This window comes from Saccopteryx bilineata, chromosome 11 (assembly GCF_036850765.1).
Source record: "Saccopteryx bilineata isolate mSacBil1 chromosome 11, mSacBil1_pri_phased_curated, whole genome shotgun sequence".
Taxonomy (NCBI): domain Eukaryota; kingdom Metazoa; phylum Chordata; class Mammalia; order Chiroptera; family Emballonuridae; genus Saccopteryx; species Saccopteryx bilineata.
Window position 1 is genome coordinate 57,180,075 of NC_089500.1, and position 14,967 is coordinate 57,195,041.

General features: G+C 45.5%; 1 protein-coding gene across 8 annotated transcripts in view; it reads left to right on the plus strand.

Moving 5' to 3' along the window:
- The window catches only part of MTCL1 (microtubule crosslinking factor 1), a 169,329-nt gene that overhangs the window by 127,691 nt on the left and 26,671 nt on the right, over positions 1–14,967 (plus strand). For all 8 annotated transcript variants that reach the window (XM_066246431.1, XM_066246434.1, XM_066246432.1 and 5 more), the window contains 2 exons: positions 8,169–8,336; positions 13,077–13,334. In XM_066246431.1, coding sequence (XP_066102528.1) covers positions 8,169–8,336; positions 13,077–13,334 — 426 coding nt within the window. The remainder of the gene's footprint in view (positions 1–8,168; positions 8,337–13,076; positions 13,335–14,967) is intronic.

Consider the following 14,967-nt stretch of genomic DNA (forward strand, 5'->3'; position numbering starts at 1 on the left):
CCTTGGTCTTTTGCTTTGTGTCAAATTGAACATTCTCACAGTTGAATACAATAAATGGCAACATTTATCATGTCCAATGAGATAAAAAAAAAATTACATATATTGGAAATAGCTCATGAGAACCATCAGGTTGATAAAGGTTTGGCTCTGCGAATGTTCTGACCGATCTTTGGTTATACAATCTAGCAGCATTGACCGTTGTCCTTGAGAACAGTAAGCACTTGCAGTTTGCCTTGAGGAAGAGCAGAGGCTGGCACTGTGCAAGGGCCCGTTACACAGCTCTCGCTGAGCTCCGGGTCGCTCGCCACTCGCCACTGTGTTCAAGCTTTTGAGATCAGCACTGCTAAATCTATGTATGTATTTTATATTCATTAGTAATTCCTAAAATCAAGTGTTTCTTTGCTGAACAAGGTGATTAATAGTGACAGAATTATGACCTTGGGATTCTAACCACTAGTCTTCCCAGAATTGGATTAATTTTTTTTTTTTTAAAGAGAAGTTACTTTTTCATTCAGGGATATACCATTAAAGCATCTATATATAAATATAAGTAATCTAATTTAAAACTCAGAGCAAAATCTAATGAATTTTTTTTTTCATATTAGTCTTTAAGTCTTTTCCGTTGGGACTGACCCCTGAAGGGTCACTGAGGGTCCGGCCTGAGGACTGGGCAGATCCTGCTCCCCTGGGCCTGTCACTGATTCCAGACGTAGCAGAAGCTTAGGGTCTGCAGGGCCGCCCAAGGTAACAATGGGCCTTCCTCCTGGAGCCACAGTGCCTTTGGCTCCCTGGACCTCAGTCTTTGACTCACCTGGGTGCCCAGCAGCTACCCATCATTCTGCTTTGCCCCAAAGGCAGAGAAGCTTCCAGAAAGGGCACCTCTTCCAGCCAAAGCCTGAATGTCACAGCTGTGGCATGCCCCGATGTTTTCCTTTTTGTTTTGTGTTTCCTAATAAGAAAACGTTCTTTCTGAGCCTCAAGAGCTTTCACAATTCAATTCTGTGTGTTAGCCGTGGCGACTCCTCAGCTCCGCAGTTTCACATCCTCGTCTAGGAGACACGCCACCCCATGTAAGGAGCCAGACCTGAGCGTATGAGGACAAAGCATTTTCTTTTTGCTGTATACTTTTTTGTTTTTTTTTCTCTTACTGTGGAAATAGCACCTGCGCAGGGAGGTGAAAAGTCACAATATTGTGGGGCAGCTGTGTTAGGCTTGCTCGCGGGGTTTCCAGCTGTAAGCAGTTTGCCCGATTGGTACGTGAGTGTGTGGCTGCCCCACGTGGGTGTGGCCTGTGTGAGGCTATGGGTGCTTGCTCTCCGGAGAGATGGGGGACTGCGGATGACGGGTTGCCTGCCCATCACTGTGAGGGGCCATTTTGCTATTTGTTTGCCTGAGATGCAGTTTCCCTTCCCTGCCTGTGTGCTTGTCCACCGTTATGAGACTCTATTAAACGAAATGGCCCAACCTTTTCTGGCTCTGCAGTTTTTCTACCTTCTGCCCGAATCCAGTGTGGACCTACCTGGCCATGATGGCGGCCACCGGCATTACAAGTACTAATGGGGATTTAAGGAAGGGCTCTCCGCCCCGGTCCTACCGCCCAGAGTGAACCACAGTGGGCTGTTTATGGATACACCTTTCAAAGTGCGTAACAAACTCGCAACCTCGCTGATGAGGGATTTTCTTCCCGTCTGGCCACTTGACTTTTCTCAAACCTGCCCTGGTTTCTCTGAAGCCTTTGGCTGGTATCTCTGGGTTTCTAATTTATTAATATATGCCCATTAGCTCTTCCATGCAGCCACATTTATTCTTGGGAAGCTCTCAGGTAAATTATGCTGGCCTGCAGGTGCAGGGCTCTCAGGGCCTGGATCACCTGGTGTTTTCTCAGCCAGAGGAAAAATGATTTCTGCCCATAAACGAGCCTATCATCTCATATCCTCCATCAGAGATGATCTTTTCACGGCCAGTCCACATTGCTCAGTATCTTTTATCTGTGGCGGCATAATGGTTTTAACAAAGAATCAGAATTAATCGGAATATAATAATACAGGTAAGAATCATAAATGGCTTATCTATTAAAATGTTGCTGGAAGTGCAAATGCATCCTTTCTGGTTAATCTCACAGAAAGGACTTGTCTCAGGACTCCTGTGGATGAAAGCTACTTTTATTGAGCACAGCAGATGAGGTCCCCCTCTTTCTATATATGAAATAGAAACTAAGCAGTGTGTGTTGCGGGTCAGGAGCAGCTACTGAGGTATTCCAGAACTCCCTGCCTATGTCTAATAGCCTAATAGGAAGTAGAGACCATCACCTCTTATGTTGTGACTGGCTTTTGTGGGTCAGCCTAGAGCAACAAGGCAATATTTCTATTCAACCTTTAGATTAAAGTCATTTGCAAAGTTAATAGCTCTGATACAAGCAAAGTAGTTGATGGTAATTTAGCTCTTTCATGGAATTGGGATATACGGGTTTTAGAAATCTTAAGCAAGAACGAGTTTGTAAAATTGCTGGCATTGCATCACAAGTAGCTTGGTATGTTACCTTTTCCACAAGTTCTTTTTCACTTTCTATTAGTAATATTTATTGTGTACCTGTTGGCTGACACCAACCTTGAAGCTGTTCTAAAGTTTAACATTTTATAGCACAGTCAAGCTTTTGACCCCAATTTTGGGATCAGATTATTTTAAGCTTCATCCAAGAAAGATGAGCTTGTATGTAAGGGCTGGAATGCTCTTGACTGCAGAGAAGAAATAGAGCCATTTTATCCTGCTTCTTTCTGAGAAAACCAACCAGCTGAACTTAAAGAAATTGAAAAGTTGTCCTTTTTTCATTGAAATTGACATATATTTAACAGATACATAAACTAAAAGGTTGCATAGCTTGGCCCCTGGCACAGAAAGTTCAGCAGCACTGTATCTAAAAAGACTTTCACCTAAAGACCTTCAAATGGAGCACAGTCTGGGTTCCATTCTTGACTTAATTTGAGTAATCTTTTACCCTAAACATAGCCCAGTAAGGGCCATTGCCAGAGGAAAAGTGAGAGAAGTAACCTCTAGGTATTTTTTCGGGGTGGCTCACAGTAATGCCTGTGGCCAAGGCCAGGCAGGTTCACACTGGATTCGGGCAGACGGTAGAGGAACTGTGGAGCTGAAAAGCATCAGGCCATACCCGTTTACTGGAGGCTCACAAAGACAGGTGAGCAAATAAACAGCAGAAGGGAAAGAGCTAATCAACAAAGGAGAATCTGCTATTTGCAGTAAGGGCAAGGGAGCAAGGAAAACCGCACCTCACGGTGGCCAGAGAGCGATCTGGGAGAATCGCCGCCCAGGGGAAGCACCCATAGCCTCATATAGGCTATGCACACGTGCCTCTGCCACGTGCTCACGCACTGATCAAGCAAAGTGCTTGCAGCTGGTAAACCCGCGAGCAAGCCTAACACAGCTGCCCCACACTCACTATTATTTTCCTTGATAAGGGAATGGAATTCATTTCACAAGGATTAGATGGCTTCTCTAAGATCAAGTTAAAAAATAATAATAAAAGCCTAGGCAAGGCATGATAACAGAATTCAAATATCCTGGCTTGGATTGTTCAGCCTTCGAAGGGACAGACCTGGATTGCAGTCCTGGCTCTGCTCTTCCTAGCAGTGCGACCTGGGCAATCTCTGTACACTTCAGTTCCTCTTCCATCACACAGAAAACATGGTAGTATATACCCACTGTTGATGCGAAATGCAAGGTCATGGAGATGAACGATTTAACATACCCCTGGCCCATTAGGAACAATATTGGTTATCATTATTGGGGGTTTTGTGTGTGGAAAAGTCATTTAGAAGGATTATATTCATCAATGACTCATTCAGGGTCTTCAGAAATTTTAACTTGGACATCAGTTCTTGCTGGTGTGCACCAAGGCAGAGAGCTAATATGGCTTCTTGCCATGCCACACGCTGTTCCCAGGTGACTATAGTGACAAATACCAGTAGCATGGATTCTTTACCCCAAAGCAATTTTGAGCTCATTTCATGATGATTAATATTATACTGCTATAATAGGACATTGTGTTGATTACTCTGACCCAAATGTACACGAAAACATTAAGGCTTAATTTTATTTAATCTGATAATCTGCTAATGTCAAAAAGTACTTACTTCCAGAGATAGTCCCCCAAATTTTCAATCTGCAAAATGACTGTCCCGTGAACCCCTGCCTTCGAGAAGCACAAAGTACTGGTCGAATGTCACCAGAGCTAGTTGGTGTAGGGTTAAGAATCCCACAGGCTGGCCACAGTGTGACTTACAGTTCATAGGGAGCTATTGACTGGATCAAAATCATTATCATTATTTTATGCTCAAAATACTTAGACTTAAAAAATAATGGTATATAGCCTGACCAGGCAGTGGCACAGTGGATAGAGCCTCAGACTGGGATGTGGAGGACCCAGGTTCGAGACCCTGAGATCGCCAGCTTGAGAGCGGGCTCATCTGGTTTGAGCAAAGCTCACCGGCTTGGACCCAAGGTCGCTGGCTCAAGCAAGGGGTCACTCAGTCTGCTGTAGCCTCACGGTGAGGGCACATATGAGAAAGCAATCAATGAACAACTAAGGTGTCGCAACGAAAAACTAATGACTGTTTGTCCCTATCTATCCCTCTCTCTGACTCTCTCTGTCTCTGTTAAAAAAAAAAAAAAGTAATGGTATAGGGGTGGAGGTGAGGGTGTAATATTGAGTGGAACACTTGAATCCATGTTAACAAAAGAAATTAAAATTAATTAAAAAATTAAACATAGAATTACTATAAAAATAGTAATGATATATTTAAACTCTAAAACCCAAACATGAAAATGTCAAATAAATCTACCATAAAATATACATAATTTTTCAGATAATCTTATTCTTGGAATGGTGTATATTTCTGAAAAGATTATTGTAATACCTCACTCATCTACACTTACCTAATTTTAAAACACTTTTGGTGTACAGTTTGAAGTAACTGTTTGCACTTATTACAGATTCACACATCGCAAAAGCATCTCATTGAATAGAGAGGTGATTTATTTATATTCAGGTGTTTGGAAAGAATATATAAAATTTTTTAAAGGTTTTTTGAGTTTTACAAATGTTAACTGAATTGTACTCCTAATAAGCCTTTTAATCTCAGAGCTAATAAAGTAAAAATCAGTATTCAAGGTGAGAAAACTCAAGAAGCAATAAATAAAAAGGTTAATAAGGCCTGACCTGTGGTGGCGCAGTGGATAAAGCATCGACCTGGAAATGCTGAGGTCGCCGGTTTGAAACCCTGGGCTTGCCTGGTCAAGGCACATATGGGAGTTGATGCTTCCAGCTCCTCCCCCGTCTCTCTCTCTCCCCCTCTCTCTTCTCTCTAAAATTCAATAAACTAAAAAAAATGAAATTAAAAAAATGAAATAAAAAAAGGTTAATAAATAGGCCTTTCTACTCCATCAAAGTCTACAGTATTAATATTATAACTCTTCGTGTAAATTATGGGGGCAACTATGGAGTTTTCAGTAATAAATCTGTTCGTGTTGAAGACTTTCTCTTTTCTAATTCAACTTTACTTAAATCCAAACATATATCCAAAGTATCTTAAAATTTTCCCATATGTGGTTGACCATCATTGTGTCTGTACACATGTGTGTTTAGTGGATTAACTAGAAATATTGATCGACTTACAACCTATGCAACTTACGACCATTCGACTTTACGACCGCAATCGCTAGCCACGACTGCTCCGCGTCTGGCAGCACAAGCGTTGCCCAGCTGGGCGTACGACAGTGCGGATCAGCTTCCGGTAGCACTACCATCTTCACGTGCACCATTTCAACTGTTATCCCAGACTCAGTACAGCAATTTGTGTTTTGTGTCTTGGATATTTTTCATCAAACCCCTCCCAAGATGTCTACCAAGAGGAAATTGTCTTTGCAAATATTAAACCAGTTGTACTGGTAATGCAGTGTTTTACTTAAACCTGGCGAATATAAAAATAGGAAACAAAATGGTGTAGAGATGATACAAATGGCATAAAATGAACAAAGATAATTATGATATATAACAATAATGAAAGAAAATTATGATAAAATATGACGTAAAGATTTTTATAACATCATTTCACAGTACTGTACATATAGCCTACTCAACTTACGACCAAATCGTGTTACGACCTGTCTGTCAGAACCAATGGTGGTCGTAAGTCGAGCACTAGCAGTAGATGGTTTTGGAAGTATAACTGACTCTTCACATGATGGAGAGGAGAACGTGAAATGTGTGCAGATCCAAGTTGGGAGCAAAGGGCCCCTTAGTGTACTGAGTGAGGGGATTCCCATGAGACTCCTTTCTGGAGAGAGAGAGTCTGCACCCAGCTGGCCTGAGAGAACTTGGTTCCTCCTGGTCATGAATGCGCCAGCAAGCTTGCCCTGAGACCTTGTGGTGATACACTTTGTGTTTTCCGTCTGGTTGGAAGAGTTGGGCTCATGTGGCTCTTTATTATCCAGGTTCAGAATTAATTCATTTAGACAAGCCTTTCCGGTAAAACGCCCATGCTGAAATGTACTGAGATAGCAATCATGGTTTTGAAATGTGCCTTCAAGGTTTTAGAAAGTATAAAATCTTTTAAGTTAGGTATAAGCAGATTAGTAAGAAAAAGAACCATTTTTATTTATTGGACCTGTTTGTACACATCACATGAGCCAAGCATGCATTGGCTATTTGTGCTGTTAGTGAAGCAGAAAGGACAGTGATTCTGTCTCAGAGACCATGAGGAAGCCTTCGGGAAAAAGTTAGGCATTTTCTTTTGGCTTTAATTATTAAACTTGAAAAGTTCCCCCTCCCCATGGTCATGTCTGTCATATACATGACCTCTGAGTGGCCACAGGTCAGAGGATAACCACCCTGTGTTTACAAGAAGCGTAAGGCCTTTGGCGATACTGGAAGTGTCTTGGGTACTGGGAGCCGCAGCCCAGGCCGCATGGTGACGGACCACACAGGAAGAAGGAGCGAGGTGGCGACAGCCGGCGGCCAGTGCTCATTCCACTTCGAGGAGAAGTGGCGCAGCACCTGACAGGTGTCCACTCGCAGAAGGAGCGGAAAGAGGCAGCCATGGAGGCCACCAGGCAGTGGCTCCCCCAGGAGCAAAGCAGCTCCAGGCGAGGCGCTGCTGGGAAGACTGAAGGGCGCTGGCAGAGGGAGGGGGTGCGGCGGGAGCCGGATGACCTGGGCCAGCAGTGCCGCCGGCAGACAGAGTGGGCCGGCCACCGTGACCACCGTCAGCAACCCGGACCTCCTGAGGCTGGCTGCTGGGACTGTCCCCACCTGAGCCGGGGGCCCGCGCGGGACTGTGGGTGAGGTGTCACCCAGGGAGAAGCCAGCCACAGCCTTCTCCAGGAAATCCAGAGACCCCTGCTATCCCATGGGTCTCCTCTCTTACGGGACTGCTGCACAGAGTCGCCAAAAGAGTCAAGACGAAACCCCCCTGACCAGGACTCCACCAAGAAGTTCCCGAGTGCTACTTGTAGCAGCCAGACCCAGCATCCCCAGCTGACCTGCAGAGCCCGGCACAGTGGAGGGCGAGCTGGAGAGCCAGGCCCAGCCCCATCCTAGGCTCCAAGGATCTGTCCTGTCTCTGCCTGGCTGTCCCTGTAACCCAGTCTGCCCAGAGGTAGAGCTGGCAGCTGAGAACTGGCCTCTGGTAGGAGGATCCTTCAGGGCCAGATTTGAAGCATTTTTCCAAATGCGTATCCCACAGGGCCTTCATCAGATTTCTGGGTATAAAAGAAAGAAGGGAGGGAAGGAGGGAGAAGCACAAGGCCTTTATTCATTCCCTTCTGTGCAACAGCTGGCATTAGAACGACAGCACACCTAAATGAGTGTATTTTGTTTTATCTGCATCCCAAACCACAGCTTTGGACATCTGAAGTGGCAGCCCTGGCCTCTGGGGCTCCTTATGGCCTCTGCACTTTCCTCTCCTCTGCTGCAGGTCCCCATAGCACCAAGGGCCCCCTGGCCTGCATGGGGACCCTTGGCTCTGCACCCATTGCCAGTGGCACCTTGGAAACAGCCTAGTACCACCTTGACTGCCAGGCTTCTTTCCTCTCCTCTTCTGTCCTGAAGAAGAGCCTTGCATGAGGTGCCAGAGCCTGCTCCTGTGTTCCCACAGGTCGTGGAAAACCAGCAGCTGTTCAGCGCGCTGAAGACCTTGCTAGAGGACTTGCGCTCGGAGCTGCGGGAGGACCAGCTCGCCCGGCTGCAGCTGCAGCAGCAGTACGCCAGTGACAAGGCTGCCTGGGACGTGGAGTGGGCCATGCTCAAGTGCCGCCTGGAACAGGTACCTGCCCTCGTCTCCCCGGGGACAGGTGGGGAGGAGGCACAGTTACTCAGATTCCTAGTGACCTTTGTCTAAGTGAAAGAGGGCTCTGAGGAGAAACCTGGAGCAGCTGCCTGATGGCTCTTCTTTTTTTTTTTTTTTTTTTTGTATTTTTCTGAAGCTGGAAACGGGGAGAGACAGTCAGACAGACTCCCGCATGCGCCCGACCGGGATCCACCCGGCACGCCCACCAGGGGTGACGCTCTGCCCACCAGGGGGCGATGCTCTGCCCCTCCAGGGGGTTGCTCTGCCGAGACCAGAGCCACTCTAGCGCCTGGGGCAGAGGCCAAGGAGCCATCCCCAGCGCCCGGGCCATCCTTGCTCCAATGGAGCCTTGGCTGCGGGAGGGGAAGAGAGAGACAGAGAGGAAGGAGAGGGGGGTGGAGAAGTAAATGGGCGCTTCTCCTGCCGGCTCTTCTTAAAGTTCCCAACCTTTCCAAGGTATACCTCCTTCTCCCCCCCATTCCCTCTCCCAAGTATGGAACACAGTCAGCAATTTAAAGAAGCATTTCTCTCCCCATTTCCGCATTGAACGAGGTTGTATTTAGTCCCATGAAGGACCGCCAGCACGAAGCGGTGCTCAGAGCGCGCTGACATAATTCAGACAGAAACGGAGAACAGCGCAGACTGTAGTTTAGTTATCTCTGACAAAAGGTAAACACGTGTTTCTTTAGATTTCTCCAAATACTGGGAAGAATGGTAGACCTTCCATTCAATGCCCTAGAAGTCTAATCAATTTCTGTGTCCTTATTTTCACCAAAGGAAACACAGGCCGGTCTCAGATCACAGAGCCTTTAGCGCTCAAGTGCGGAGGAAAGTGGGCTCCTGCCTCCACACGCCCAACAACGCAGAGCCTCCTGGGAGATTTTAGAGCCGGGCATGGTTGTTATAATCAGACTTAGCCAGAAACATCCTGACTGTTTTCAGAAACATTCTCTCCCTGGAAATCCTGAAAGCAGTCGCTTCCTGCACAGTGTCTGCCTGTTCAGATGGTTTCTCCAGCTTTCTTCCAGCCCCTTGATGGGGGGGGGGGGGGGGGGGGGGGATGGGAAGGTCTGTACATCTTTGATCATCTATTTTCTAGGCTGAATTTTGAGGCATACCATAAAGTAATTAAAAATTTATATAAATTAGCTCAGTTCTGCACGGAAAAATAATTGCCCAGAAAAGAGACATCTTCCAAATGGCCTTAATAAGAGATGAAAGGGCATAGCATGTCAAAGGAAAAGCTCTCCCCTGGTACGCACAGGTTCACCTACATTGTCACCTGGCTCAGGGGAGTAATGGTACCTGGCTCACAGGCCTGGGAAGGAAAAGCAGAGGCACAGTGTTCTCTGCAGAGGAAGCTGCAAAGCATAGGAACACCAGAGTACCGAGTGGAGCTGGTCAGATGGCCGAGCTGCTGACCCAGTTACATCCCGCCCACCGCCTGGTCATGGACTCTTATTAGATGTTCTGTTTATGTAAAGAGACAGCCTGTATAGTCCCCCTTCAGCAGAGAAGAAATGAGTAGAAACACTTTCTGATGTGCTACCTTTAAACCTATATAAAATTATGTTTATGGGACAAAAAAGGAAGTATTTTCAAAGACATGAAGTGTAGCTAAAGAAAGAGGCACGATCGTTGATGCAAACCAATCTCAAAACATTGCATCTTGGTTTTAGAGAAACCGTGTATCCACCCACATGTTTGCTACAAATAAAGCCTCCCAGAGGAAGCCGTTAAACACCATGAGGTAACGCTAGGACCTGGAGCCTAGAAGCAGGTGGTAGTGGGTGAGTTTCGTCTTCTGCCCAAATTGTTTAAGAAGTTCCTTAAAAATTTGCAGCCCAGGAAGCAATGAGTGTGGGTGGATGCCGGTTCATTTGTGATGTTCCCATCTTTACCCTCTTCTACGGAAAAGCAAAACAGGTGAATTCTACCAAAAGTTAAGTATTTTCTCTGAGTGAAGGTCATATTGTGTCAGTTACCAAAGATGATTCCTTCAGTTGACTCCCCAGTGCAAGGATTCGACAGCAAATAATGTATTTCTTGCCTGGATTTGCAGGACAGTGGGAGACCCAGACAGGGCTATAATTTATCACTGTATGAGAAGCAACCGATCAGGTTGATACACAGTGCTGGGGTGGGAGGTAAAGGCACACAGCTCAGCTTGAGGGTTTAGGGGAGGATTGTTTGTGAAAGTCCTGCTTAGAGTGAACTTCAGAGAATGAATAAGAGTGAGTACATGCAAAAGATGAGAAAAGATATGTCAGATAGAAAAGGAACATTGTGAAGAAGGGAGCATGCCATGTCTGCGAAGTTGCGGCTAGTCAAGTGTGAAAGAAAAGAATATGCAAAGAATTGAAACAATAATCCTGATTTTATTGTGGAATTAAAGCATTTTGGTTTGCTGTTAAAAATGGTTATTCTGACTTCAAGGTAGAGAATAGATTAGAAACCATTAGAATTGAATGGAATAACATGGGTCCATGGGACCTACCAAACTAAGAAAGGAAAAAGATCCATCTGTATGTTCACTTATCTGTAACTAAAATGTTTTATGTTCTCCAACAACAGTATACTCCCAATTCCTCCCTTCCTGTCCTCTGTGTTATTGTTGTTGTACAGTATACTTCTGCACGGTCTAGAAACACATAGTACATTGCAACTGTTTTTGCTTTGGACACTCAGTAGTTTTTTTTTTTGTTTTTTGTTTTTTTGTATTTTTCCGAAGCTGGAAACGGGGAGAGACAGTCAGACAGACTCCCGCATGCGCCCGACCGGGATCCACCCGGCACGTCCACCAGGGGGCGACGCTCTGCCCACCAGGAGGCGATGCTCTGCCCCTCCGGGGCATCGCTCTTTGCAACCAGAGCCACTCTAGCGCCTGAGGCAGAGGCCAAGGAGCCATCCCCAATGCCCGGGCCATCTTTGCTCCAATGGAGCCTCGCTGCGGGAGGGGAAGAGAGAGACAGAGAGGAAGGAGAGGGGGAGGGGTGGAGAAGCAGATGGCGCTTCTCCTGTGTGCCCTGGCCGGGAATTGAACCCGGGATCCCTTGCACGCCAGGCCGATGCTCTACCACTGAGCCAACCGGCCAGGGCCTCAGTGGGTTTTTTAAATCTTTTTCTTTTAAGTGAGAGAGAGAGAAAGAGAAACTGGAAAGGAGAGGGAGGAAAGAGATGAGAAGCATCAACTCATATTTGATTCACTTTAGTTATTCATTGATTGCTTCTCATATGTGCCTTGACCAGGGTTTCTAGCCCAGCCAGTGACCCCTTGCTTAAGCCAGTGACCTTGATTCCACACTCAAGCTGATGACCCCATGGTCAGGCTGGTGACCTCAGGGTTTCAAACTGGGGACATCAGCATTCCGAGTCAACACTCTATCCACACTGCCACCACTGGTCAGTCTGGACACTCAGTGATTTTTAAAGCAATTAAAAATAGGTAAAGTCTGGCCAGGCAGTGGCGCAGTGGATAGAGTGTCAGACTGGAACATGGAGGACCTAGGTTTGAAACCCCAAGGTCACTGGCTTGAGCACGGGCTCACTAGCTTGAGTGTGGGGTCACTGGCTTGAGCATGGGATCATAGACATGACCCCATGGTTGTTAGCTTGAGCCCAAAGGTAGCTGGTTTGAAGCCTGAGGTCACCAGCTTGAGCCTAAGGTCACTGGCTTCAGCAAGGGGTCGTTCGCTCTGCTGTAACCCCCAGTCAAAGCACATATGAGAAAGCAATCAATGAACAACTAAGATGCTGCATTGAAGAATTGATGCTTCTCATCTCTACCTTTCTGTCTGTCTGTCCCTATCTGACCCTCTCTCTGTCTCTGTCACCAAAATATATATATATATATATGTATATATAAATGAGTTTTATATTTGTATTTATTTATGCCATTTCCAGTGTTCTTAATTTTTTTGTGTGTAGAACAGTGTCTATTTGTATTATTTCTTCTGCCTAAAAAGTTCCTTTATCATTTTTTTGAAGTGAGGGTCTGCTGACAATGGACATTTTTTCCATTTTTATTTGTTGAAAATGTTTTTTCTTTATTTTTGAAAGATATTTTGTTGCTGAGTGTATAATTCTATCAAAGTGCCATCTCCCCGCTACAGGTCACTCTATTGTTCTCTGACTTGCATAGTTTCTGAGAAAAGGTCTGTTGTCATTCATATCCATGTGCCTCTGTGTGTGCATGTCTGTCTGTGTGTGTCTTTTTTCTCTGCCACTAAGTCTTCCTGTTTGGTTTTCAGCCATTTGATATGATGTCTATATAGGAGGGTTTTGTTGTTGCTTGTTTTGTTTTTGCTTGTTTGTTTGTTTTTGGTATTTAACTACTGGGTGTTTGTTAAATATATGTTGCAGCTTCCTAGGTCCCATCACTGCTCCATCATGAGGTTCCATTTTGGGCTAAGAATATAGGGATAGACATACACCTGTCCTCAAGGAGTTTTACAGGAGGACAGGCGAGAAATGGTGGTGACTCAGTAGGGAAGTAGAGCTGAAAAGCAAACTATGAGAACCTTGATTTCTGTGTGCCTCTGTGTCAAATGTTCGTAATCAGGACTTTAAAACTGAAAATGGTTTTTTCCATGGGGTTGGTCAAATCTCAGTTTAAACATATTTTCAGGGAAGATACCTTCATGTTCTGCGATTTTCTTTACTTGCTAAGGTGAGACTTGGCAGGGACTAAATTCCTAAGTTTTTTCTCTGTGGCAGCTGGAAGAAAAGACTGAGAAAAACTTGGGAGAACTGGGCTCCTCCAGCACTGACAGCAAAGGGGCATTCAAGAAGGAGAGGGAGACGCACCAGAAGCTCCTTGCAGACAGTCACGGCCAGGTCATGGACCTGCGCTGGCAGATGCAGCACAGCGAGAAGAACTGGAACCAGGAGAAGGTGGAACTCCTCAACCGCCTGGACAGAGATCGGCAGGAGTGGGAGCGGCAAAAGCAGGAACTCCTGTGGAAAATAGAACAGGTAAGGAGGCCCAAAGACACAGAGAACGGGGAAGAGAGAGGAGACAGCTAAGCCGACTTGGAAATCAGAGCGTGTTGAGGGAGAAACAGTCAGGTTGCTCAGGGGTCCTTACTATATATCAGGACATTTCATAAGCTTCTGGAGGAAGACGAGAAAAAGAAAAAGTGGGACTTTTTGTATAGGAAACCTGGACTCAGCCCTTCCATTATGCAGATGTTTTCATCACAAAGTTTGTAGGTAACTCCCTTGTGTGTATTTACGTGTGGTGTGTAGTATGTTCCAGGACGGGATATAACTTTGTGAAGGAATTTAAAGACTAAACTCGAAAGGTGAGGTTATTTCAGGTCTTAGAAAGTGATTTCCGTCTAAAGAAAATTAACTTTCAAGTTTCCCTCTAAACATGTGGTCACGGTGACTGCTCCAGCAAGAGTGGAATTATTGTCCATTAGTAAAGAAATTGCTGAATTAAATTGGAAATCAGACTGTCTGCACCTGCTGCGGATATTGCTGAGCTGTAATTAGATAGGATCGTACTCAGGGAGGTAGCTGGTAGCTCATCACCAGCTAAACAAATGATTCAGAAACTCAGATGAATTCGAGGGGAAGAGGAGGAGTTGTTTTCCTACTGCCCAGATCATCACTCTCTGCACTGCGTCAGACTCAGGGCAGTTTGCAGAGTTGTGGTTGTGCCTGAGTGATGCACAGATTGCATTTTTGCATTAAATAGAGGAAGGTTTGGAATTCTGCCCTGGCCAGATTTTTTACATAGCATACATTTTATTTCATTTCAGCTTGTCACGCTTACAAATTTATGCGGCCTTAAGGGAGTATATTAGTAAGAAACCAAGTTCATGCCTGACCAGGTGGTGGCACAGTGAATGACAGCATCAGACTGGGATGCAGACAAACCAGATTTAAAGCCCCAAGCTCTCTGCTTGAGTGTGGGGTCACTGGCTTGAGCATGGGATCATAGCCATGACCCCATGGTCGCTAATTTGAGCCCAAGGTTGCTGGCTTGAGCAAAGGGTCACTCACTCTGCTGTAGCCTCCTGGTCAAGGTATATATGAAAAAGCAGTCAATGAACAACAACTAAGGAGCCACAGCTAAGGAGCTGCAACGAAGAATTGATGCTTCTCATCTCTCTCCCTTCCTGTCTGCTCCTGTCTCTCTCTCTGTTTCTTTCTCTGCCCCTGTCTCTCTTGCTAAAAAAAAAAGAAAGAAAGAAAAAGAAACCAAGTTCAGGAAAGTTAACCTCATTATTCTATTACAAATACCCATACTGCCTGCATTTATGTGGGAGCCTTTTTATGGATGTGCTCCATTATCCCTAGGCATATGGTACCTGTGGTTAGCAGTTTTTGCACACTGCAGGGGAGGGAGGGAGGGAGGCAGAATGAACTGGGAAAGGTCTGGAGCCTCTGGCTCAGAAAGCCTGGAGCAGGAGGAAGTGCCTGCAGACAGAAAGGAGCTGAACTTCCTCCTGGGCTGGATTATTCACACAACTGAGTCACCCTATTGATATTTGATATGGCTCATTTCAGGATTCCCCCAATTCTATCAAAGGGAAGTTGACTAGTTTCTGTTCAGCCTAGAAATGCCAGCATTTGGGGAGAACCTTCTATATTAAATCCC